Raw genomic sequence first — 25,771 nt, forward strand, 5'->3', positions numbered from 1 at the left:
CCTGTCCCAGGAATTCGGGCAGGATAAGGTCCTGCAAAAGCACGGCCGTGGTGGGGGCAGTAGTGTGATATAATATCTGTTTAAAATCACTTTATAGTAAAATACTGGGCTTATTAGCAGCATATCACCCCAAAGGAGGTACAGATTTAAGTTACTCAAATCCACGTTCTTAGAATTTTCTGGTACTTTTGTAGGGGAAGGGAGTCTTGGTATCATCCCAACTCAAAGGCATCAGGGACTTCACAAGGAGCAGAGTATTTTGGAGCCCGTGTCACAACCTAGGCAAGGAGGCAGTTCTCTATTTCATTGGTATCTTATTTACAGAATAATCTGCCTAAACCAATTCTTCCCATCTACAGGTAATTTGTTATCCTTCAGATAAGGAAACATATTTTTTCCTTTTCATCTCTACTCCAAGCAATTACCTTTCCAAGCAATTCAGGGGGATGCTGGTGAGAGCACACCCCTCCCTTCCCAGTTTCCTAGCCCTAGAAATTCCAGTCTGTCCGGTTATAATAGTTTGCCCAGCTGATAGGGGAGAACACTGTGTTTCCTGAGTACTTGTGTTTTTCCAGGCCATTTTCTGATCACTTTCCAAAGACCTTTTCCCTAGTTCAGTTGACAGCAGCTGCTGGAAAGCTCCTCCCTGAGGGAGGAGAGAAGACTTCATAGATTTTTCAAGAATAACTTCACAACACTCAAACAAACCAGGACTGGTGCTGCTGTCAGGTGAGGAAGGGTCTGCAGGTGAGAGCCAGGGTTTTGCTGGATCATGTTTCTCTGTCGCTTGCCCTGGCGGAGATCCAGTGCCGCCTGCAAGTTGAGGCAATCAGGTCACTTTCTGCCTCGGGAGAGGTGCCAAATGCTGAGTATTAAAGGAATCAGCACGACCGTGGGGCAGGAGCAACAGGCCAGCATGCAGGAACAACAAGTGTTAGAAGATCTGGAAGTGCCCCTTGCAAGGAGAGAAACGGAGACCCTCTTCCAAGAGCAGCCTGAGACTGGGAACCAGTACTTGGAGGACACTTTGCTTCGGAGTTACTTGAAAACACACCTTCCTCCCAAGGTCTGTTTGTGTTTCTGTGTGTACCCACCACGACTCTGCTGAGTCACTGCTTCAGACTCTGAAGTGAACGTTTGTCTGAGCCTTTTTGTGCCTTTGAGTGTTTAACTGGAGGGAACTTACCAGCATTCCTTAAAACTTGTGTTTGAGGGCAGGGGTGGCAAACACTGCCAGGACATACCCAGCAAGCAGCTCAGTGGGCTCCTGGGACTGAGTGTTGCAATGCTGTTTTGGGATTGTCAGTGTGGGCATTTGTTTTCTGGTCATGCAGAGAAAGGAATTTCTGAGAGAAGAAACAAACTAAGGTGCTTCCAAACTCTTCTGTGTTCTTCCACCTCTCTTTCCTGGGAAAGAGGGGCTTTTAAGGAAAATTCCTAGGGAATGGGGCTGTTCTCAGCCGAGTGCTCAAGAGGGTGGGAAGGCCCTTTGGGGTTTGCTTGTTCTCAGCACAGGTTGGTGGCACTTCTGGGTTCATTTTTCATACAGGAAATGCTCTGTATGGATTTCAGAGGTGCAGGTGGGGGGGTGAGATCCCCAAGCTCTGGGTGTCTGTGCTGTGAGCTCCAGTCCTACAGGTACCCCTGGCAGGAGGTGGCTCACCTCGCTGGATATCCTCTGCCATCACCCCAAGGGCCACAAGTGCTTCCCACTTTTCAGGGACCAGTTTTCATGGAGCAGAGTGTGACCTCTCTCCATGATTTATTCCAGCAGGAGCAATACCACGACTTCTAAAGCCACCAGGTGACCAGAGGGGAGGGGACCTGCCTTTCAGTGAGGCTCCCACTTCCCCTGCTTGCTCTCTAGGTCTGTGAGGCCTGGCAGACACAGCATGGGAATAGTGTGGTGGCAGTATGGGAAGCTTGCTTTTGCCACAGCCACCCCAAAAGAGAGGAATGAGGCCTCCCTAAGCACCACCGTGGCCTTCTTGCCAGAAGAGAGGACAGGAAAGGAGGATGCCTCTGGGCAAGCATGAAGATTCTGCTCCTAATCTGCCCCTTTGGAAGAAGCATGATTCAGGTCTCCCAGAGAGTAAAAGGATCAGTACAACAAGGCTGCTTCCACTCCTTCCCCGAACCGAGAATGGTGGCTGCAAAATCTCCCGGAGAACCGGGAGCAGCGCCTCCCTTTCGTTTCTGCACTCGGTCCCAGCGGGGCAGTGTTGCCTCACTGCTGGAAAGGAGAGTCCGGGCTGCTGCCTGTAGCCCCGAGAGCCTGATCTCCATCTTCCTCTCCAGGACAGCAGCAACCCCTGAGGCTTTGGGTGTCCCGCCCAAGATGCAGGCTGATTCCTGCTGTGCTATTCCATGGCAAACGCAGAAATTTTCTTGAAATGGCACAAAAAATTTCTTTCTCTGTTTGAAGTTGATTTAAGGAGAAGACAGAATTAAGCACCTGCTTTTTCTGGGTGTTGTTGCGAAGAGGGATCTATCAGGCTTTGCTGCCCTGAAAAGATGTCCTTTAATATAAAGGATGTCTATTTGCACTCCTAATGTGCAATAATTTGCACATTTCCAATATCTTCATGCTTGGAACATCAAAGGACAGATTAGGGTGAATGAGACCACCCAGCAGCCTCAGCCGTCTCCACATCCCAGTGTCCATTCTTTGGAGCACCCGGGCTGCTGCGTGTGACATTCAGCAGTCACAAGTGTAGGAGTTTTGATTTTGTTCTTTCACCTTGGAAAGAAACACATTTATTTGGGTAATTCAGTGGTTTGTCAGGCTGTGTGTGGTCAGGGCATGAGCTCCCGGTGAGGCAGTTGGGGGCTTTTAGGAAACAGGACTGATAGTGAAGGGACTGTTGTGAGTTCCTTGTATGAACTCAAACCAAGAGATCTATTTGGTAGACTCAGGTTCTTCTGCCCACAAAAAAACCCACCAGGTCAACAGTTCAAAGATTCTTGTGCTTCAGGGATCAGCAAAGGCCATGAACTCTGGATTCCTGGGTTATGCCGTGGAAACAACTTTCAAATTGTTGTCACCATGGTAAAGATTGGAGGTGCACACCCATGGGTGTGGCATGAGCTCGAGCCGCTGACAGGCTCTCGTGCATGGTTTTGGTTTGTTTTGTGATTTTTAACACTATTTCACTGCTCAGTGGAAGGAAATCTGGCTGGTCTGAGAAGGGAGACTTCCAGAGTTGGCACCTGGACAGTTTGTGTTTGATCCTCATCACACGTATGGAATGGCAGAGTGAGGAAGGAATCAATCACACAGAATGTAGATTAATGGAAGGTCAATACAGGGGGAGGCAGGGAAGGGGAAAAGCCATGTTTGTATTTCATCAACAGCAAGTTAATGGGGTTTATAACTGCACAATTTTGGGTGCAGCAATTATGGCATTCACCTCCTTCATTATTTTATTGAGGAGGGAATGAGCATCACTTGAGAGGCAGAGAACAGCAAACAAATACTTCCTCTGATGGAAGCAAATCAGCTCCTTCTTTGACCCCCAACACAGTTTTGGATGGGTTTAGGCCAACAAGGTCCAAGAGTGCTGGAGGTTGGGACCTCCTGGCCTGATTTTAATCATCTATAATTGGGGTTATTTAAGTCTGGGCAACTTCACTTGGTTTTGGTCATAGGCACTGAAGAGAACTTGCAAAATGCAATTCCTTTCACCCTGAAACAGGGATCTGAGGGGTAGGGAATGAATCACTCCTCTGTGAGTGCTGTTTTCCCTCCATTAACTATGGACATATTACTCCATCCAGGTGAGCCAAGACCAGCAGAAACAAGGGCACATGAATCCTTCAGGAAGCTAGGTACAGGGTGGGAATTTGAATCTACACATGTTGTGTGCCAGGCTGAAGCTGAAAAGATTGTTCCATCCCTCCTTTTCTAATCTGACAGGCAGGTAGCTGCTGAGCCCAGTGGAAGTTTTCCTGTACAGATGAAGGCATTCAATTTTTGGCAGCCCTTCCCCTGGCATTCTTCTCCAGCAGTAAATCACAGAGAGGCTGAGGGACCTCTGGAGACCGTCTCGTCCAACCCCCCTGCTCATGTGCATCTGTGTCATTCTCAGCCTTGACACTAAAGTGCTTCTGTCTTTTGTGAAATCCAGACATGCTGCCAAAAGTAACTTGAAAAATGATTTTGAGGGAAAAAAAGAGAAAAAGTGACAGCAGAGCACAGCTGTGCCAGCAGAGGCTGAGGGAGCTGTCACGCTGTGTTATGGAATGCATGGAAGGGCCAAGTGGCCAGAGACTACTGGCACTACAGGACAACACGGTCAGTCCTCTGCCTTTCCAGCTGGGACTGAGGCTGGGATGTGCTGAAGGGCTCTCCTTGTTGCTCCACAGGTACTGGAGGAGGTGCATCAGGACCTGGAGAGGTTTGGAAACCGCCTGCTAACCAAGATCCAACCTCTGGGCTGGGAATGTGAGCTGAACCCCCCCGTGTTCCGGCAGTACGATGCCTGGGGGCGGCGCGTGGATCACATCCACACGTGCTCGGCATGGAGGAGGATGAAGGAGATTTCGGCAGAAGAGGGGCTGATTGCTGAGGCCTATGAGAGAAGATACTCCAACTGGAGGTAACTGGGGGAAAATGGGAATGACAGTGCCTTCCTGGTTATTCTTAGCAAGGTTTATTCAGCGTTCTGCAGGACTGAGCTGGTTGTGTAATGGGCAGCAGATGCTGCACGGACACCAGCACACCTCCTGCTGTCCCCAGCAGCTCTGTCTGTCCACTGCAATGTTCCAGCTCACCAATGATAAGCCATAACTAATGGCCCACACTTGATCATAATATTCTTTGATGTCACCTTCCTGATTGTGGGGCCTGGCAGTTCCCTGCACCACTCCAGCTTTATGTATGTTAGTTGTAATGCAGCTAAAGATGCGGGATTTCGCTTGCAGGTTTTTTGTATTCCAGACCATGGTGACAGACCCACATTTCTTATTGTTAAAAGCTGCACAAGCTGGCCTGGTGCTGGCAGTCCCACTGGGACTGAGATACTCTGCTTCTTCTCTTCCCTCCTCCTGGCTGGAACAGCTTTTGCCCTCTCTGAGATGAGTGGTCTGATCCTCACCTGTTCTGGCTGTATTTTTTCCTCTCTTCCCAGTCGAGCTATTTTATCCTCCTGCTGTTGCACTGCTGTGTAACCCGTCTGTTTTTCCTCTCTCTCTCCCTCTCCCAGCCGCCTGTACCAGGCTGTCAAACTGTACTTGTTCTCAAGCTCCTCTGGAGGTTTCAGCTGTCCACTGGCCATGACTGATGGGGCAGCCAAAGTCATTGAGGTATGAGCTCAGCTGGTCCCTGAGGGCACAGCCCATGTCTAACCAGCACTGCTGGTTAGAGATGGGAGCACTGGCCAAGGATGGAGGAGCACTGATCCGTCTGGTTCTGGGCACAGCCTGTCCTTGCTCTGTGACTCAGCTCAGTCTCCCACTGCCTTTCTGCGTTAGGGACAAAGCCTTTGTGCCCACGCCAGCTTTTAGATTCACTTACAGCACTGTGTTCAGTCAGGCCTTTGCTGCACATGGCACCTGTGGCACTGCAGGTAGCTGGAAAGGTGTCGCAAGTGGAAGTGTTCAGGGCCAGGTTGGACGGGGCTTGGAGCCACCTGGTCTAGTAGAAGGTGTCCCTGCCCATGGCAGGGGGTGGGACTGGATGAGCTGTAAGACCCCTTCCAACACAAAGCTTTCTCTAATTCTATGATTCTGTGATATGTTTTTACTATGAGATGATTTGTTTTCCCATTTTCGTGTGCAGTGGCAGTTAGATATAATAGGCCAGATCCATACCTAGTGGATCCATACCTAAATTCACCAAGCCACCAAGACTTTACCAATTGGAACATTTGGCTCTGCATTTTAGTGACCCCCCTCTGTATTGCCTCAGTGGGTACATAGGATTCAGAGGAAAATACCCCTTAGGTAGCTAACCCTGGGCATTTTAATTCACCAAAACTTAAAGGAGCACAAGGCAGTTCCCTCTTCCCTGCAGTTCTCTGGGTGCTGGTGACATCCAGCATACCTGAACCTGGCACATGGGCTGTTTGAGACCTCTCTCCCAGAAATGCAAAGGGATAGGGATGCTCAGCACTCCCTGTTGTAACACAGGCCTGCACCTTCTGCCTGCACAGTGCTGCAGCAGCCAGGAGGGAGCTGGGCTGGCTCACAGGCTCTCAGCAGCACCTACAGATGCTCTGCAGTGCAGGACACCCACCTGCTTCCAGACTGGCCTGTCTGAGCCCTGAACATACCAGTTAAAGCAGCTGTATAATGTCACCTACTGTGTTATGATCATCTCAGTTTCTTTTCCCTCCCCTCAAACAGTCACTGGGTATTCCTGGATCTCTGAAAAACGCTTTTTCCCGTCTGACATCCCGTGACCCCGAGAAGTTCTGGACCTCTGGCCAGTGGATGACCGAGCGAAGGGGTGGCTCAGATGTTGGTACGTGCTCTGGGGTGGGAAGCAGATGTGGCAGTGAGAACTGAGAAAATCAAGGGTGTGGGGAACCTAAAAAGCCAGGGAGCTTCAGCAAAAGTAATCCAAATCCTCTGCATAGCTCTGCTTTTTAACAAGGAAAGGCCAACCTCTGTCCTCTGGTGCACACAGGACATGCAGGCAGGCACAGGGCTCTGCTCCTTACATAGGTAGCCCACAGATGTCTGGCTCTAAAATCTAAACCTGGAGCCACATAGGCCCATTTCAGCTGGGACTGAGGAAACATTTTGGCCTTCAACTTTTATTCCTGGCTAATGCTTGTTATTACTAAGATCAGTTATTTGTCTTCTAACATTAATAATGGGCAGGGAACTTCAGAACTCTGCTGCAGAGGCAGAACTGTGGAAGGGGAGTCACCTGCATCTGATGAAGCTGCAGTTGGTTTCCCATGGAAGCAGTGAAAGGATCAGCTGTGAAGTGAAAGATGTGCATCACTGCAGGAGTCCCAAATCCATAGAATCCTTTGTAGCCCCTAAAGAACTGGAGGCACTGGATTATACACACTGCATTTCTTATTGAAGGTCAATGAAAGAGATTAACAGCTAACCCATGCTCCATCTCATAGCAAGAAGTGACTTAAAGGATCTGCTGCTTACACTGTAAAATCAGCATCAATTGACACAGAAATTCCCATAAGACCAAGAAGTTTTCTCCTCTCTTTCAGCTAACGGCACCGAGACCGTGGCCAGGAAGCAGCCGGATGGCACCTATCGTCTGTATGGATTTAAGTGGTTCACATCAGCAGCTGATTCTGATGTGACATTAACCCTGGCCAGGATAGCAGATGCTGAAGGACAGGTAAACCTGCCCTGTTGGATGGGGAGCCAGGGGAAGGAGCAGGGGCATTCTTTTTCTTCCTTGGTGTCTTGTAATGACATCCTCTCTGCATGCCTTGCAGTGTACCCAGGGCTCCAGAGGCCTGTCCCTGTTCTTCCTGAGGGTTCGGGATGAGGAGGGGAAGCTGAACAGCATCCAGGTGCAAAGGCTGAAGGACAAGCTGGGCACGAGGCAGATGGCAACGGCAGAGCTGTGGCTGCAAGGAGCCAGAGCAGAGCTGGTGTGTAAGAGTTCACCTGCCCCGGGGACTAGGCTGCCCTGGCATGGCACACACTCCTGAGGCTTTCAGCAGTGATCCCAACTGAAAAAGTTCCTCTCTTCCACCTCCATGGCTTGGCTGTCCACATCACAGAACAATTCACTAGTGGGGCTCCGTGTGGGGCAGAGCTGAGAAGAGTTCAGGAAAAGATGAGAGAGAACCAAAAAAAAAAAAAAAAAAAAGTTATTTTAGGCTGGTCATTTCCTTAATCCAGGTTGCTGAGCCAGCTGAGGGACAGTTTGTGTAGTGTGCAGGTAGGAACAAGCAGCAGGGACCAGAACTGATCATACTGACACCATCTCCCAAAAGCCACTTCTCTGGTCATAGAAACAGAGTCCCAGAATAGTTTGGATTGGAAGGGACCTTAAAGCTCATCTCATTCCACCCTTTGTCATGGGCAGGGACACCTTCCACTAGACCAGGTTGCTCCAAGTCCCATCCAACCTGGCCTGTAACGCTTCCAGTGATGGGGCAGCCACATCATGCCACAGACTTGGCTAAAATGAGACAGATGTATTTTAAAGCGAGCAGGTCTCTGAGTGCCTGAGGGCAGACAGGGACAGAGTGGACAGCCCGTGTCCATGTGTCTGTTGACACCACTTTCACTTCCATATCCATCCCCATCCAAGGCATGTGAAAGGTTCACATCAGCCCTCATTCCTTGCAGATCTCTGCAGAGGGTCGTGGAGTGGCTGCCATCTCCAACATGCTGAACATCACTCGGATCCACAATGTCATTGGTGCAGTGGCTTCCATGAGAAGGTGAAGACAGCATGGATTCCCCCAGGGCTGAAGGAGCAGCTGGTCAGGACAAGGGGGGACTTTGCAGTGCTCGGCATTGCAGCCGAGTGTCACCTTTGTGGGACAGGCCTGGAGCCAGCAGTGCTGGAGGAGGGTGGCCTGTGAGTGGGTGACCTGTAAGGTGGGGCACAGCTGGGCAGGGTTCTCCTTTGCGGGGTGGGGCTGGAAGGGAAAGCTCAGAAGTGGGAAGTTGCTGGTGTAACTGTTCCCTGTGTGTGTTCCCTCCAGGATGATCAGTCTGAGCAGGGACTACGCCCGCAAGCGCGTGGCCTTCGGGAAGCTCCTCAAGGACCACCCCCTACACATGCAGACAATAGCACGAATGGAGGTGAGGCTTTTGGGAGCCAAGCTGGACCTGTTGGGAAGGAAAGAGGACAGAGATCCTGTTAGTGAGCACAGCCAGCCTGCCTGCATTCAGATGTAGGAGGCCATTCCTGCTACAGCAAGGTGAATGCATCAAGGGAATTGTACTGTAGTGGGATTTGGTCTGATTAGAGACCTAACTCTTCTGCTGGACCTCAGGTTATCCTAAACAATTACTAAGGAGTTCCTCTGAGTGAAAGGAGTGCCCCTGCTGTGAGAAGCCATAACCTCTGAAGTTGGGTGTTGGCCTCAGAATCCAGGCCTGACACCACAGTCACCTGAACTGCAGTTACCAGACTCTTGTCCAAGACTGTGTCTTGGTTTCGAAAGACAGGTGTCTGCTAAGGAAGGCAGAAGCCTCCCTTGAAGTGGCAGATATAACCCCTTTCCCTCTGAGTTATTATAATTTTGAAAAATCGAGGGCCTTTAGGCAAAGATGTGGGAAATAGGAATAACAGCTCTTTACTATTATATATATAACCAGTCAAACAAACAACAATAACTGTAGCAGTAACAGCAAACAATCACAAACCCAGTGCCAGCCTTCTCGGCTGTCGGGCCCTTTCCCCTCGGGTGCAGTTCCGCTCGCAGCCGGCAGGGGCGCTGGCGGCTCCCGGTGAGCAGGGCAGGTGCGATGGTTCCCCCGCGGCTGCAGGGGGCGCTCCGGAGCGAGCTCGGGGAGCACGCGGCACCGGTGCCCCGGGATCCCGGGGAGGGATGGAACAAAGGCTTCACAAACCCCTGGGCAGCCGATCCCGGACTCTCAGGAGCAGCAGGCTGGAACGGCAGGCTGGAGTGGCAGGCTAGAACGCAAATCCCGGGTGGCAGGCGAGATGTATCCAGATGGGAGAACCCCACGGAGGCCCAGGCAGGCAGGGCGAGCAGGGCTACAGCGCAGCGAAAGCTCGAAGCAGCAGCGGGGCAGGGCAGCCACAGCCCGGCCTCCAGCAGGGCAGGGAAAGCGGCTTTTGGGGTCCTGGCGTTGTTTCCAGTAGAAAAAGAAAAAAAAACGGCCGAGACGAGGAACCCGCAGCTCCTTTCTCCTTTCTCTGCAGCTCCTCTCTCTGGACGCTCAGAGCGAACTGACCCCACACCCAGGTGTAGACAAAGGAGTAGCCAGGCCCGCCCACCCCCCTTTTTGTCTTTCTTAAGTACAGCTATTTGTCCCCTAGCAACATGCCTATGGGAGAAAATTCCTTTAACAGGAAAAAAACCTAAAACTAAACTAAAACCCCAACAGACTGGTACAGACTCATCCAACTTCCCTGGGAGCTCCTGCACCAGGAGATGGGCTGTAAACAGTATTTAAAAATTCTCTTACAAGGTGGGGAAAGCAGTCAACATCTGTCAAACATCACTTCAAGCTCCAGCATCTCCTTGTCTGTAGCCAGAACTCCCCCTCTGAAAGAAAGGGCAGATCCTACATAGTCCCACAACACAGAGCTCCATATCCTGATGCTTCCCAAATCAAAACTTGCCAGGGTAGTAAGCTGCTCAGGAAGAAATCTGTCACAGGCCTTGCAGCTCCTGGTTCTCAGAGGTTGACCATCATCTCACATCCCTTACCTTTTGAAAGGATGTGGCTTTGTGGCCTGGATGCTTTTTAGGAGCTTTGTTAAGGCTCAGGTAGGCCCGATGAAATGCATTGCCCCTTTCCTCTACTACATCACAGTGTCCAAGAGTGGCAGAGAACCTTTAATATTCCATACTTTGTGCCTTGGCTGCTCAGAGGTCTCTGTCTCTGAAGCTGTGGGTCTGAGCAGGCAGGGGTGGCATTTTACCCTGGAGGCAATCTCATGCATGGAATCCTGGAATCAGCAGAGTCCAAGATCCCAGCCAGTGAATGCCCCTGTTCTCTGCTCACAGGTGCAGGTGAGAGGGGCGTTTCTGCTGCTTATGGAGATCGTTCGCCTCCTGGGCCTGGCTGAAACCAACCTGGCGAGTGAGCAGGACCAGCTGCTCCTGAGGCTGCTCATCCCAGTTGCCAAACTGTACACAGGGAAGCAGGTATGGAACAGATGGATTAGCCCAGAGTGTGGAATGTTGGCAGCCACAGAGCTGGGAAGAGGAGTGTGTGACACAGCAGTGAGGGCAGGGGGTACCTGCAGCAGTTCCTGTTCTGGAGGCTGCTGCTCCTGCAGGTCCTGTCAGTGTCACTCGGGCTTCATTCTCCAGCTGCTCCTCCTGCAGGTAATGACCAGCCTGCCTCAGGAGATGAGCAGGACCCAGTCAGCCCATCCCAGCAGGAGCTGTTATGTGGTGTGAGAGGTTGGATTTTCCCCTCAGACACTGTGGATCATACCAGCTCTCTGCATTTTGCAGGCTTCTGCTGTGGCTGTTGAGGCGATGGAGAGTTTTGGAGGCCAAGGTTACATGGAGGACACAGGCTTGCCAGTCATGCTCCGGGATACTCTGGTAAGAGAGTGGCAGGAGAAGGTCCTGTGTGTCATCAAGTCCCCTGCACAGCACTCTGGTTCCCTGCTAAAGATGCACTCAAGGGAGAACACAGCCCTCCTGGGCTCACTTCAGGTGTGGCAGCTCCTCCCTCACTGCCTTCCTGCTGAGCCCAGTCACCCCCAGGGAGAGACAGGATGTGTTCCTGGTGCTGAGGTTGTTCCCTAGCACAGCAATGGAGCTGGGCTCTGCTGCTCCCTTCCACTTGTTGTGAGACAAGATATCTCTGGAGATATCCTTGATATCTCTCACTTCTGCTGTGTGTCTTTGTTCCCTCACACTCCCCTTCCTTGCTGCTGTCACTCCAAAGGCTCCCTCATGCTCTTCCACAGTCTCCTCTTCCCCACAGGTGCTGTCCATATGGGAGGGGACAACAAATATCCTGTCCCTGGATGTGCTGCGATCCCTCACCAAGAGCCAGGGGCAGGTGATGGCTGCGTTCCTGTCCACAGTGCAGGTGAGCCCACACCTGCAGCCCTGCTCAGCCTGATTCACACACCTTGGCAGAGCCTGGTTTGGGGTTTATGCACCTGCCTGAAACTGGCAGGGAATAGGCCCAAATTGAAAGCTTTAGACAAGTATTCCAACGGTGTCTTACAATTCTGCTCCTTAAATAGCTGTTCCAAAAGCAGGATGCAGGCAGTGCTCATCCTGGGATCCTTGTGTTCAGATACTTTCAGCTCAGCAGTGAGGAGCTTGGCACTGTAGAGTTCCCCATGACAGGTACCAAAATAAGTATATTTTTTAACGTGACTCACCTTCCTGAATCCAAAATAATTTTGTGGTTTTGTTTCTTAACTGGAAAATCACCACAGGACTGCTGAATATTGAACCTCACTAGGGCTATCTACTGCATTATGACTTTCTATTTTTATTCCCTGAAAAAATGGAAAGAGCCAAAGGAATACCATTGCTGCCTCTTTGGATTTGCTGTTCTTTGGCTCTACTTTTAAAGCTGCTCAGGTGACAGGAGTTAGAAGCAGCTCAGTGTTTTATGAAGGTGAAGGAGCATCACCTGGCTTGGTGTGTCCCAAAAAAGGAGACAGGAGCAGCCCAGGAGGCAGGATCAGAGGGTGTTGTCTCAGAGGAGACATTATTAATAATCCAGACACAGCAATCCCGATTTCATTAGCCCAGGCACAGCAGGGGAACCCTGGGCATTTGGAGTGCTGGATTTGATTGTGTGCAGCCTTCACCTTCCCACCCAGACCCCGTGAGAAAGGAAGGGTCTGGGACACTGCTCTCCTGCAGCACTGGGACCTGGACAGAGCTTTCCAGAGCCTGAGTAGTTCTCCCAATGGCTGCAGTTGGCAACTTCTGTCCCATCTCACCCCCGCAGCTCAGCTGTGCTCTGTATGCAGCACCTCTCTGATCCCCAGGGATAAGGGTTCCCTTGCCATCCTCTCTGACAACTTTTGAGAAGGGAGAAATACCTCAAACAATTTGGCCGCCAAACAAGAAACCAAATCTGCTCAGGGGCAGGACTGAGCACACCTGCTGAGGGCAAATCCAGCTGTTGGCAAACAGCAGCTTAGGCTGACACTGCAGGGGGAAGTAAAGGAGCTGGGGGTAGGCTCTAAAGTAATTTGGGAAGAAGCAGCCTCCACAGTAGTAATAATTTAAACAAAAACCCCACAAAGGTGCTGTGCTGCACCCTGGAGCACCTCCCTGCTGCAGCTCAACAACGGGATAATCAGGGAAGCATTCGGGAGCACAGCGTGGTGACGCAGAGCAGGGCCTGCAGAGCAGTAACACGAGTACTGAGATTCATTAATTAACGAGCTCCTCAGTGCTCCCATCAATCACGCTGTGGGTGAGGCTGGAGGGGGGTGGGCGCTGCCTTCAAGGTTTCCAAATTCCAGTAATGCCACTGCCTTTACTGGCCATGTCACACTGAGGCTGCTGCATTTCCAAGGAAAGTGGCTGGGTTGGGCTCAGAGCAGTGTGGATGCTCCAATTCTGGATAGAAGAGATCAGACCTGGCCAATTTCAGCTTTTCCTTTATGCCTGGGGCAGCCAGGTGCTGGAAAGGCAGCCTGGGAGGGATTTCTGTCTGCAGAGTTCTGCAGGAATGTGCTTGAGTTTCTATACCAGAATCAGGTTTTCACTCACAGGTGATAAACAACATCTTTCTGAGCTCCAGGTGTCCAAATTCTTTCAGTCTGTGAGTCTGGCTCATTTTGAAACATCCCTCCCAATCCTGTCTAGAGAGGAAGTAATTTAATCCATCATAAAGGGGTTTTACTGCTCCAATCCCTTTCCTTTTTATTGATGCACACAAACCGAGTACAATTTATTTTATGTTTGTCCATCAAGGTTCTCAGTGTGCAGGACTGGTGCCCATTGTCAGAGTGCTTTGCAGAAAGCAGCATTAGTACCTGTGCAGCACTTGCTTCTCTGAAGGTCATCACAAGGGTAACTCATTCTCTTGCTTTTTTCCTGTATCAGTTGTCTCTGCTGATGGTGAGATACCCAGTGCTGCTGGGGCTGGGGTCAGGAACAGGAACCAAGGGTTGTAATTATCCTCAGGAGAAGGGAAATACAGAGAACTTCCCCATCCTTGCACACTGTGATTATGAGAAGCTGGATATTTAGGGTTTTTAATCCACAGGTGAGTTTGTGACAAACCACCTTGTCTAGAGGTCATTAGTCTGGAAATCCTGGGGAGAAGAGCGAGTGAGAGACACGGATGGAGCCATGGGTTTGAGTTGGAAGGGACCTAAAAACTCACCCCATTCCCACCCCCTGCCCTGGGCAGGGACACCTTCCACTGTCCCAGGCTGCTCCAAGCCCCAATGTCCAGCCTGGCCTTGGACACTGCCAGGGATCCAGGGGCAGCCCCAGCTGCTCTGGGCACCCTGTGCCAGGGCCTGCCCACCCTCCCAGGGAACAATTCCTTCCCAGTATTCCATCCATCTCTGCCCTCTGGCACTGGGAAGCCATTCCCTGTGTCCTGTCCCTCCATGCCTTGTCCCCAGTCCCTCTCCAGCTCTCCTGGAGCCCCTTCAGGCCCTGCAAGGGGCTCTGAGCTCTCCCTGGAGCCTTCTCCTCTCCAGGTGAGCACCCCCAGCTCTCCCAGCCTGGCTCCAGAGCAGAGGGACTCCAGCCCTTGCAGCATCTCTGTGGCCTCCTCTGGACTCTCTCCAGCAGCTCCAGGTGCTTCCTGTGCTGGGCCCCAGGGCTGGGGCAGCTCTGCAGGTGGGGTTTCACCTGGGCAGGGCAGGAGGGCAGAATCCCCCCTCCCCTTCTGCCCATGGTTTGGGATCAGCCCAGGACACATCCTGACTTCCAGCTCTGCTGTGGTGAGAATTTCAGGTGGATACTGCTCAGGGCCAGTCAGTTCATGTTGTACTAAAATTTTATTAGCTGGAATTTTGAGCCAGAGCCCTGGGTGTACTTTCAAATTCAATTACAATCTGAAAAGTGCCTCTAAAATAGGCCTGGGAAGTTTGTTGATTATTGCATTTGAGTCACTTCAGGTGAAATTTGGGCACATCCCAGGACAGGATCTCAGCAGCAGCCCCGCATGTGTCATGCAGGGCTCAGAATCAACTCTTGCCTCAAGAATTTCTGTGTAGGGCTGTAATTCAGGCTGTAAATCAGCCCTGCAATCTCAGACACGTGACAGTGTTTTCAGGTCCTTTTCAGACCACAACCCCAATTTCCAGGCAGCAGGAAACAAATCGAGGTTATTGATGTGGGGCCATGTGTTCACTCCAAGCATTGACACGAAATTGTGCTTTTAGCCCTGTTTGGGATGTTCCTCCTGTCACTGTATTTTTAGATACTCATGATTAATCTTGTAAGTAAAAACCACTCTGACCACATTGCATGGGAGCCAGTGAGAGCAAACAAACAAGCACCATCTTAAAATTCCTCCATGAAAACAGAGGGAATCGGAACTACTGGAGCTCTGAAGCTCCTTTGCTGATTGTTTCAGGCAATGATGGGGCAGTGATGCTCTGTGTGCCTCCCCCCAGAGCTGCAGCAGAGCAGCCAGGAGAGAAGAGGAGCTGCTCCTGCCTCAAGCATTGCCCTGGAGCAGCTTCCAGCCTCTCCATCCCAAGTGCAGAGAGGGCATGGAAAAACCTTCCAGGAGATCCAGGGCTTTTGGTTAGGAAAGGAATAAGTGCAATTGGAACAAAAAAAAAAAAAAAAAGTAAATTATTGGTGAGCAAAGACAGTAGAAGGTCTTTTTTATCCCTTAAGGATAAATGATGCTCTTACATTCCTGATCCATATTCCCAGGTGTTCAAACCTTCCAGCTGTGACAGCATGTCCATGTCCCAGCCACAAGCAGTGCACGTTGTCCCCGTGCTCGGCTGGTGCCGTGCTGGCTCCCACCCAGACTGTGGGAATACGGTGATGCCTTTGGGATCCGTGATCCTCGTTAGCAACAACCTCCGAGCTACTTTAGAACACCTCATTAGTATTCTGTGGGCTTGGAGCTTTATGGGCTTTATGTTGGCACCAGAGTTGTTTTTGTATTTGATCAGCACATGCTGGGGGTGTTTCTGCCCCTGGAACCCAGAACAGCAGCACTGGGAAGTGTGGAAGTTTGGGGTCTGAGCAATCGGAGAACACAGAACAAACCTGAGCTCAGCCCAGCCCAGATGGATTTTCTGGTCCAGCAAGAGGAGCTGCGGGATCACCTCAGCATGGAAAGCCTCAGAAACATAAAGAATTCCTTCTGTGTAGCTGCTGCTCACAGGCTTCAGTCTCGTCTGCAGGTTATTGATGAAGCTAATTAATGAGCAGCACTTCTCACCACGCGCTGTGCTGCTCCCATCCAGCCTTTGGGGATGCTCTCCAAGCTGATCCCTCAGTCCTGCTGCAGAGAGAGGGGTTTGAGTGAGGAAAGATGGGACCACAGCCCACGAGGCAGGGCCACCCCCAAACACAGGCAGTGTCCCATCCCTCCTACCAGGGAATACACAGGAGACACAGATGAACAGCACGGGAAGGCCGTGCCCAAAGAGCAACAATTCCAGACCCTCTCGGCAGAGTATCCCTGGTGCTTTCACAAGGGATTTGGGATGTGGCAGAACAGCAGCTTGGCTCAACCAGGGGAGCTTTCAGGCAGTGCTGTTGGCACAGTTAAATGGCCAGTGTCCATCAGAATCACAGAATCCTTTAGGTTGGAAAAGCCCTCTGGGATTAAGTCCAACCATTCCCCAGCACTGCCAAGGCCACCACTGACCCACGTCCCCAAGTGCCACATCCACAGGGCTGTTAAATCCCCCCAGGGATGGGGATCCACCACTGCCCTGGAGCTGTGACAGTGCCTGGCCACCCTTTCAATGAAGAAATTTTCTCAAATATCCAACCTGGACCTCTCTCAGTGGAGCTTGAAGCCATTTCCTCTTGTCCTGGGGCCTTTCCCACTGACACAATTTACAGAGGAAAGCTCCTTTAAATATGAATTTTCCTGCCTGGACACAGCTTGAGCATATTTGTGCAGGTAATAATATAACCCTGGGAGAATTAGACCCTGATATACAGGTATGGAGTTGGAGAGAATCGGGGGATGAGAGCTGATCCCCATGTGCAGCTGGGAAGCCAGAATGGAAACAGCAACATGCTGGCTCTGCTCACAGGGATTCTCCATCCCCAAGGCAAGGCTGGGAGTGTCCTTTTGGGCACATCCCCTTCCCTGGCTGCTCCACCCGTGCCAGGGGCAGCCACCTGCATCTGAGCTTGTTGCCAGCAGCCGGGTGCGCCCAAGGTCCCAGCAGCCCCTTCCTGGCACAAAGCAAATACACTGGAATTTCTCCTGTGGTTGTTCTCTCTGCAGAAAAAGCTGGAACTGGCTTCAGGCACTGAGGAACTGGCCCCAGGCGTGCAGCGGACACGGGAAGCCATCGGGAGCCTCCAAGAGTTCATGGCAGCTGTGGGCTCAGAGCAGGCACTGACCATGGAGCTGGCAGCCAGGGACTTCTCCTACAGCCTGGCACGGATCTACACAGGCAGGGCAAAGACAGGAATCACAGAACCATGGAATGGTCTGGTGGGAAGGGACCTTAAAGCTCATCCAGTGCCACCCCTGCCATGGGCAGGGACATTTCCCACTGTCCCAGGCTGCTCCAAGCCCCAGTGTCCAGCCTGGCCTTGGGCACTGCCAGGGATCCAGGGGCAGCCACAGCTGCTCTGGGCACCCTGTGCCAGGGCCTGCCCACCCTCCCAGGGAACAATTCCTTCCCAATATCCCATCCAGCCCTGCCCTCTGGCACTGGGAAGCCATTCCCTGTGTCCTGTCCCTCCATGCCTTGTCCCCAGTCCCTTTCCAGCTCTGCTGGAGCCCCTTTAGGCCCTGCAAGGGGCTCTGAGCTCTCCCTGGAGCCTTCTCCTCTCCAGGTGAGCACCCCCAGCTCTCCCAGCCTGGCTCCAGAGCAGAGGGGCTTCAGCCCTTGCAGCATCTCCGTGGCCTCCTCTGGACTCCTCCAGCAGCTCCACAACCTTGTGCTGGTGGATTTCAGACCAGGAAAGGGCTGGGAATCAGCTGTAGACACCTGATTCACACCTGGGTCAAGGGTGGAGCTTTAGAGCTCAGTCCCCACCTTTCATGCTGAAGCAGCTCAGCCTTCAAGCACTGCTGAGAAGTGACCACCGTCCTTTTTTCCTGAGCCCTGGGCTGTTCTGGCAGGAGCCTGGGAATACTGACACCTCCTACTCCCCCCACAGGAGCTCTTTTAATGGAACACGCAGCTCAGCCTGACGCTTCCTCCACAGACGTCTGCGCTGCCCTGAGGTAGGCACAGCCCTGCCCACCCTGGCCGTTCTGGATGATTCCATGGGCAGTGTCAGAGGCTTTGCTCTGCCTCCGGAGTGATCCAACTCCTGGCCACGGCCAGACCCACGAGCACCGCTGGGAACCAGCAGTGGCTGCTCTCAGCCCCGGGCCTTTTCCCTGCTCGAGAGATTTGCATTCCCGCACTGATGGGTGGGATCGCACCTGGGCACGGCTCAGGTTGGCACCAGCCCCGTGTGTGTGGCCGGGCTGGCACAGTCCATCCTTCTGTCCATCCAGGTGGTGCAACCAGGAGCTGTGTCCGGTGGCCGTGGAGTCAGGGAGGGGCAGCTACCGGGGCGGGGCAGCGCTCCAGGACAGCGCCCTGGTGTTCGGGAGCAGCCGGCTCTGAGCGCCCGCAGCCCCAGCACGGACACGAGGTGGGTTGCAATCCAAAATAAAACCTCCAAAATCCTCAGGTAGCTGCAAATTCAAGGTGCTGTGGAATATCCCGTTCCACAAGGGGCCAGACCAAATCCTTTAGGAGTGACCCCCACCTGCCCCGGGCTGAAATCTGCAGGTTTGAGGTTTCCTAACGCAGACACAGTCCTGAGAGTCACTCCAAGGTACTGGAACGTTCTCTCAGTGCTTTAGGCAAAGCCCCAGTGACAAAATCCAGAAGCAGCAGCTCTTCAAGTGCCAACCCTCTTCTTTTTGAAGAAAACCAACCAAAATCCAACTGAAAAATTTCTGAAGCTGATTAAATACGAAAACCACCATTTTTCCTGCTTTCTAGTGCTGACCACGGACTTCACCCCTGCACCTGCCCTGGATGGGGTTTGCCCTTTCCACCCACCGTGGCTGTGGACCACATTGACCTCCTCAGGAACTGCTGCTTTCTGAAAAAAAGGGATTTGTATTCTCTCTGGCCTCCAGAAAGTTGATTAATTCCCTATGCACGTGTCCTAATGATGCTGCAATCCATCCTGCCATAAATTCTACAGAAGTTTTGGATTGAAATCCAGTAATTCTCCACCTAAGCACTGGCTGTGTGCTTCTCCTCCCCCTCAGCCCATCAGTCAACCAGCTTGGTATTGCCCTGCTGGCCACAAGTTTTTAATTAAGAAGTTGCTAATAGCAGAAGAAAAGCACTAATAGACCAAAGACAGATGGAATTTATAGCTGGGAAATGCTACAGCAGCCAGACACTGAGTGGGAAGAGGGGGAAGGAGCTGTTTGCTGAGATTGGAGTTGTCCAGAGTTTCAAAGCTGGCAGAGCCACGAGGACACAAACGGTGGCTCCAGGGAGGAGCAGAGTGGAGCAATCCCGAGGCTCCATGGGCTCCCTGTGTCCTGGCACAGGGATCACAGGCTGAGCCAAGAGCTTCCCTGGAATCACACAAATGCCATGAACCAGCCCCAGGACCAAAGGGCTTCTGTTGTCTGTGCATTGCAGGGAATAAAGAGTGTTTGGGTTTGAAAAATCTCCTGCATCACAGAATCACAGAGCCATAGAATGGGTTGGGATAGAAGGGACCTTAAAGCCCATCCCATCCCACCCCTGCCCTGGGCAGGGACACCTCCCACTGTCCCAGGCTGCTCCAAGCCCCAATGTCCAGCCTGGCCTTGGGCACTGCCAGGGATCCAGGGGCAGCCACAGCTGCTCTGGGCACCCTGTGCCAGGGCCTGCCCACCCTCCCAGGGAACAATTCCTTCCCAATATCCCATCCAGCCCTGCCCTCTGACAGTGGGAAGCCATTCCCTGTGTCCTGGCACCAGGCTCTGTCCCTGCAGTTTGGTGTCAAAGATCTCACAGGTGTCCATGCACAGGAGCTGCTGTGCCCCATAAAACTCAGGAGAACGGAAAGTGAGGGAGCAACGTGTGGCTCTGAGTGATGATGGCAGCAACATCCACCAGCAGATGTGCCCGTGGGTCCAACAGCAGGAGGTGGATGTGACCCAGGAGGGAAGGTCCTTGTGCTGGAAGTGGTTGCAGAGCTATCAACCCCTGGATCCCCTGCTCTCCCTAAGGGCTCATCTCCATCCAACTGCTGCCAATCCAGGCTTTCCTTCTTCCCAGCCTATTTTACATTTCTGAACATCAGGATTACTTTTTTCCTCATATATGAGCTATAATCTGCCTAAAAATAAGCCCCTCAAACTGGGAGCTCTGCAGATGCACCAACACAGAGAACAAGGGACTGTGAATTCATCACTGTGTAGGAAAATGACAAATTTATTAAGATCTAAATATTCACTCTGAGGCTACAGCAGAATAAAGGCTGTTAACACACACGAGGGTCTGACACTTCCAGTGTCGCTGAACAGCTCTGCCCTCAGAGCTTTGCATGGGTTCAAACATTTCATGTGCTTCAGGTAAGTAATTGAGACTTCAGATGTCATTTTAATACAAATCCCACCCAAAAAGAGGACAATCAAACCCATCACCTGCTGCCACTGTGAGGTCTAAAAATCATTTTGTGACAGAGCTGTGGGAAATCAATTTAAAACCCAGATTTGTTAAATAATAAAGTGAAACTTTAGCAGCATTTATGAAATGTCAAAGAACGGTGAGCTGAAAACCCAAAATGCAACAACAATGGCTGCACTGTGGGAAGGGATTGACAGCTCGAATGACTGTGGGACACCTGGGCCAGTCCTGCACCTGGCAGAGCTGCCCTCTGCTCAGTGCTGCCCTCTGCTCAGTGCTGGCTCCAAACCTTGTCCTGGATAATTCCAGGATCCATCTGTTCAATAGGCCCTGAACCCGCTCAGCTTCCTGCACGTGGTTATCGCCCCTTGCAGCCTCCAACACCTCAAAACCTCTCGCAGGGCAGGCTCCATCCCACCCCTACAGCCCTTCCCAGGGGGTGGAGCAGTTCCCAAACACCTCCTTCCCCTTCTTTCCCCTTCCCTCCCCACCAGAGCTGTTGGTTTCCACCCTACAGCTGCCACCATCACACCCACCTGTGCCCAGCTCTGAGAACTGAGCCCTCCCAGGGTGACATCCCTGAGCCCTCCTGTCCAGTGACTCCAGTGCCACCTTCCCTCTTCCCTGTCAGGGAGGAGGGGCCCTGTTGGTATCGCATTGAGTTCCCAGTGATTCCTAACGCTGTTTGTGAGACCCCAAGATCCCCTCTGCCTCCGGAGGTTGTCCTACAGCCCAGGGGCAGCACTGAAGCCGCTTATCGGGACAGCAGCGCCGCTGTCCTGACAGGCTCATGGCCCGTCCGGGAGCTGGGACAAAGAAAAGAGGGAAGGAGGCTCCTTAGGAAGAATTGATCGGGGGAAATGGGCTTTGACACCTCCAGCCGTGCTCTCCTCTGGCAGAACTGCTGCCCTTTGACAGGAGCCCTTCTGCACCGCGGGGAAGTTCCGAACTTCTCCGATCCCTCTGCCAGGGGCAGAGAGCCACACCCAGCAGTGCCCTGTCTGGGGCTTGTGACGTCTGCAGGACAATGAGCTCCTGAGAAAGCACTCAGGAGAAACTCAGATATGAGAGGAGCTCCAGGAAATTACATCGTGAGGTGTAACTGAATCACTTTGCGTGTTCTGCACAGCACCAAACGTGATTCCTGCTTCTTTTCCACTCCAGATCGCACCAGCGGCTCTGCCCCAACCTGGTTTGATTTGATTTAATGACCACCATCAAATCACAGAGGGATTGTGCTAAAGGTCTTGTGATTACACAGGTCTGGCCCCACATCACTCACAGCTGCTCAGACCCCTGAGAATTCAGGGTAAATCCTCAAATATGTAAGAGAAGCAATAAACGATGGTGGGGGAGCAGAGGGGACAGGACTGTGCACAGCCAGAATGAGCAGGCAGTGCTTGGAAAATGGGAATAATCCTTGTGCAGGACAAACATCAGTTGAGTTTTCCACCTTCTGGGAAAAAAGATCTTAAACCTGAGTGAGTTTGGTTTGTTCCCCAAAAGCCACAGCTCCAGCATCCAGCACTGGGATAAGGCAGGTGCAAGTGGGAACAGGGCTTCCTCTGCCAAACCCCACCGAGAGCAGGGGGAATTTCATGGAGATCTGGGCTGCTCCTACATTTGGGTAACATCATCATATGATGGTTGGGTAAGGGGAAAAAGAAAAACACGGTATGGAGAGAGCTGAGACTCTGGCACCTTTCTCCATCCTTGGAAAATGGTGCTGATTGTGCCAACAGAACCTGGCAGGGTGTGTACGTTGTGTCCTTCCCCCTTCCCAGAAGACTCCTGCACCAGGAAAACCAAGCCTAACATTTAATTTTTTCTTCTAAGTTTAGGAGCAACAGTTTGTTGTTCCTTGGAATGACACAGCGTGGAACAGAAAGCCAAGGGCAGCAGCTGCAGCCTCCTTTCCAAGGCCTCGGTGTTCCTGCTGAGCCTCCAACACGTCCCCTCCGAGGGACAGGGGAGAAAAATAAAAAATTAGGAAGTGTGTTAGCAAATGCTCCCATGCAAAAGTCTAAACTTTATTCACTTTTATTTATATATTTAACAATTCTAAAGTATTTACTTCTCGCTTTTGACAAAAATGAAAAATATAGGAGCACTTTACTCTCTTGCGGAGAGAAGGGTTATTTCTGTACACAGCTACGGAGAGACGGCTTCCTCCTTTACATACAAAGAAAAATAATATTAATAAAAAAAGTGCTTCATCGATCCAAAAAAGCCTAAAGAGCTGCAAGCTTTTATTCACACTGTACATCCCAGCCCCGGCCCGGAGCGGACCCTCTTGGCACGTGCGGAGGCTCCGGCTGATTCTGCACCACAAAGCCACACAAGGTTGGGGTGTCCCCCCACGCCGGCCCTGCCACCTCCCCCTCACCACCCCCGGGAAGAGCCGGACGTTCCCTCGTCCTGCTCTGTGCGGAACAGCAACGCCTGTGCCTCTCTTCCAGCCCTCGCTGCTGGGTTAGGAACAGATCCTAAACATGCCTTAGCTGGAAACCCCATCCTTTGCTTTTCCCTCACTGTATCTCTCTAAACCTGTGCCAGGGAGATCCCAAGATGCTCCGTCCGTTCCCAGACCCCTTTCCCACAAGGACGCAGCCTCCTCCTTCCTGGACATTCACACCAGCACACAGACCCCGGCAGGGTGGGAAGGGCACAGTCCAACCATCCCAGTGCTTCTCCTCAGACCCACTGGGCTCTGCCAGATGGTTTCTCCACCAGACCCTCCCTTTGGATGATGTGATTGTGGCATTCCAGGGAAGGGAAATGCTCTTTTCCCAAGGTTTCTTGGATTTTGAGCTGTTATATCTAGAACTCTGAAATACCCCAGCAGGATTCTTGGGAACACCATAGAGAATTTGGGATTTTGCCTAGGGAATGCATGGTGAGCAGGATCTACTCTTCCTCCTTGCCAGATTGCACTAAGCAGGATCTATGGGAAGGGAATGGGACGAGCACCTACCAGTCGGTTACAAACGGATATTCGGGAGTTTCACCCTTCAGTGAGGTGACTGATTGGGACAGAAGGAGGAAGGGGAATCCATGATGTATTTTGGATTGTTTTAAGCTCCTCAGGCAGCTTTTTCCTATCTGGAGTACACTGAACACAGCCTGGGAAAGGAGGAACATCCCAGGGGGGTGCCCAGCACCAGCGCACTCCGCACGGGCCGAGCCCGGCGACACCGGCGGGTCCCGGCCGCCTTCCGTCGGCTTGGATCATCCAATAAAGTGCGAGTGACCAGCCAGGACCTGAGAGCAACACTCTGCTCCCAGAGGGAATCTCACACGGATGGGGCAAGGACAAGGCAAAGGTCTGCTCCTGTCCTAGCTGGATTGAATCCTGGCAAGGCCCAGTGTGACGCCTGGCTCGGCTCTCACCGACAGCCTTCCTGAGCCAGCGTTCCAGGTGTTCCTGCTCCGAGGGCTCAGACCTCATGGATTGTGCGTGCAGGTACAGAGCCACCAGCACAGGAATCTGACTGAGACACCCTCGGGCCCACTGTGAGAACAGAGAGGGAACAGGTCTCTGGGGAAGGAGATTCCCACCTCTTCTAGCAGCAACAGGTTCCCAAACAGCAGTTTTGGGTTTGGAATAACAGGAGTGATTGAAAGCACTGGAGGCTGCAGCTATTCAGGCTCTGCACTCCGCCAGCCCAGCTCCCTCTGCTCCCTGCTCCCCCAAATCCTCGGCCTGCAGCGGTTCCGCAGCGGGACAGATAAATACCCACGGGATCCTGGTGCTGGCACCAGCCCCCTCCCCACCTCCACGCCCCTCCCGCAAACAAACAGATAGATTATTATATACACACACACGCACGCGCGGGGACACGGACACACAGACAGGACAGGCAGGAAAGGGGAAGAGCCGGACAAGGAGAATCCCACGGTCCAGCGGCACATCCTCGAGGTCTGTCCCGCCCCACGCCCCGAGCTCCACGCGCAGCCTCCCAGCCTCGGCCCCCCGGGAACCCGCGTGTCCGTGGGGAAGGGTCGGCTCGGCTGCTCCCCCGCCGCTCCCAGGCCAGGAATTCAGTTGGATGTGGCAGTGATGGGCTTGTCCAGTTCGAGGTCCAGGCTGGAGCTGCCGGGGTGGAGGCTGCTGTAGCAGGATTTGCAGACTCTGCTGGGCTCGAAAAGCTGCTGGCTGGGAACGGGCACCTTCTGGTTACAGCAACTGGAGCAGAACACGTTGCCACAATTCCTTGCATCAGGAACAGAGGAGAAATGGAAAAGAAAAGATTAGAAGGAGTTTGACAAAGTCTCCTGAGCTGTAAAATGAGATATTCCCAGTGCTGGGATGGGGGAGATGGTGGTACCTCCCTATGGACCAGGGCATGGGCAGGACAGCTCCAACGTCTGCAGTGCTCCCTCATATGGATGGAGCAGAGATCCAGGGAATGGACACAGGAAGGAGCATGGAGCCAGGGACAGTGTGGGATTGCAGGTCATTAAATGCCTCTGTTCAGCACTGCCCTGAGCCAGGCTGCACAGTCATGCCCTCTGTCACAGTGAGCTCTCTGCCATTCACCAGGGAATGGCTTGGGTTGGAAGGGACCTTAAAGCCCATCCAGCGCCACCCCTGCCATGGGCAGGGACACTTTCCACTATCCCAGGGTGCTCCAAGCCCCACCCAACCTGGCCTTGGACACTGCCAGGCTGGATGTGCTGCAGAGGAGCTCCAGCACGATGCCAATGCCACCCTGGGGCATGGGGCTAAGGGGCTGAGGCAGAGCCACCACGGGCCCTTCCTGAGCGAGGATGTGGGGAATGTGGGGAACACTGGGAACAGGAGCTCTGGCCCTGCTCACGCAGCTCATCCAGCCCCGGGTCACAGGATGGATGTGGCAGTGCTGGGAGCAGGCCAGACTCTGCTCCCAGGCTCTGCTCAGAGCTGGAAAGGTTTAAACATGGAAATATCAAAGCCCTCTGTTGCTGCCATCCTCCCACTGCCCCCATGGCCCCACACTCCTGCATCCAGGAAACTGAGCCAAGGAGGAGCATGCAAAGCCCAGCGTGGGCACGCAGGTGTTCCATGCACAGGTGGGCACTCGTGGCATTCCTGGCACTGGCGGAGCCACACCGGCACATGCACCTCGTTACAGCTCAGAGTCATTAACTACCTCCTGCAGCCCCCCCCCCAAAACCTGTGAGCCCTGTCCTCCAAACTCATCAATTCCTACAAGGAGCTGGGAGCAGCACTCCAAGGACCTGGGTTTTTCCATGTCCATTAACTCTTTGGCACCAGGATTGTGATCATTGTTCTGCACTGGAGATTTGCTGCTGCTGCCAAGAGGCTGCCAGGGAATTCTGCTGACACCCAGCAGCTCTGATTAATCCTTCCTAGCCAAGAAAGGAGATTTCCAGCTGCTG

The 25,771-nt window shown here is 52.5% G+C and overlaps 2 protein-coding genes across 10 annotated transcripts in view; one reads left to right on the top strand and one right to left on the bottom strand.

The window, feature by feature from the left end:
• The first annotated feature begins 677 nt into the window (after positions 1-677).
• Positions 678-22,373, top strand: LOC309579824 (acyl-CoA dehydrogenase family member 11-like). Of its 3 annotated transcripts, none has more exons than XM_082293324.1 (15): positions 678-1,066; positions 4,366-4,598; positions 5,205-5,304; positions 6,346-6,463; positions 7,182-7,315; positions 7,416-7,574; positions 8,281-8,375; positions 8,643-8,742; positions 10,644-10,784; positions 11,100-11,192; positions 11,581-11,688; positions 17,026-17,197; positions 17,913-17,979; positions 18,259-18,398; positions 22,231-22,373. In XM_082293324.1, the coding sequence occupies exons 1-14, from the start codon at positions 773-775 to the stop codon at positions 18,368-18,370; spliced, it is 1,926 nt and encodes a 641-aa protein (XP_082149450.1). In that variant the 5' UTR covers positions 678-772; the 3' UTR covers positions 18,371-18,398; positions 22,231-22,373. The 3 variants fall into 3 exon arrangements, with proteins under 3 accessions (XP_082149450.1, XP_082149449.1, XP_082149451.1); XM_082293323.1 differs by lacking the exon at positions 22,231-22,373 and adding an exon at positions 18,755-20,253; XM_082293325.1 differs by lacking the exon at positions 22,231-22,373 and adding an exon at positions 19,789-20,253.
• A 40-nt stretch (positions 22,374-22,413) lies between these two features.
• Positions 22,414-25,771, bottom strand: part of MTMR3 (myotubularin related protein 3) — a 74,643-nt gene continuing 71,285 nt past the window's right edge. For all 7 annotated transcript variants that reach the window (XM_082293317.1, XM_082293318.1, XM_082293316.1 and 4 more), the window contains one exon: positions 22,414-24,602. In XM_082293317.1, coding sequence (XP_082149443.1) covers positions 24,431-24,602 — 172 coding nt within the window. In that variant the 3' untranslated portion in view covers positions 22,414-24,430. The remainder of the gene's footprint in view (positions 24,603-25,771) is intronic.

The sequence above is a fragment of the Coloeus monedula genome, assembly GCF_965178545.1.
Source record: "Coloeus monedula genome assembly, chromosome: 18".
NCBI lineage: Eukaryota > Metazoa > Chordata > Aves > Passeriformes > Corvidae > Coloeus > Coloeus monedula.

Excerpts from the sequence above, each read along its gene's own strand:
- LOC309579824 (XM_082293324.1), top strand. The coding sequence starts at position 773 with ATGTTTCTCTGTCGCTTGCCCTGGCGGAGATCCAGTGCCGCCTGCAAG. Across the intron at positions 4,599-5,204 it reads AGAAGATACTCCAACTGGAG|CCGCCTGTACCAGGCTGTCA; the intron begins GTAACTGGGGGA and ends TCCCTCTCCCAG. Across the intron at positions 8,376-8,642 it reads GCAGTGGCTTCCATGAGAAG|GATGATCAGTCTGAGCAGGG; the intron begins GTGAAGACAGCA and ends TGTTCCCTCCAG.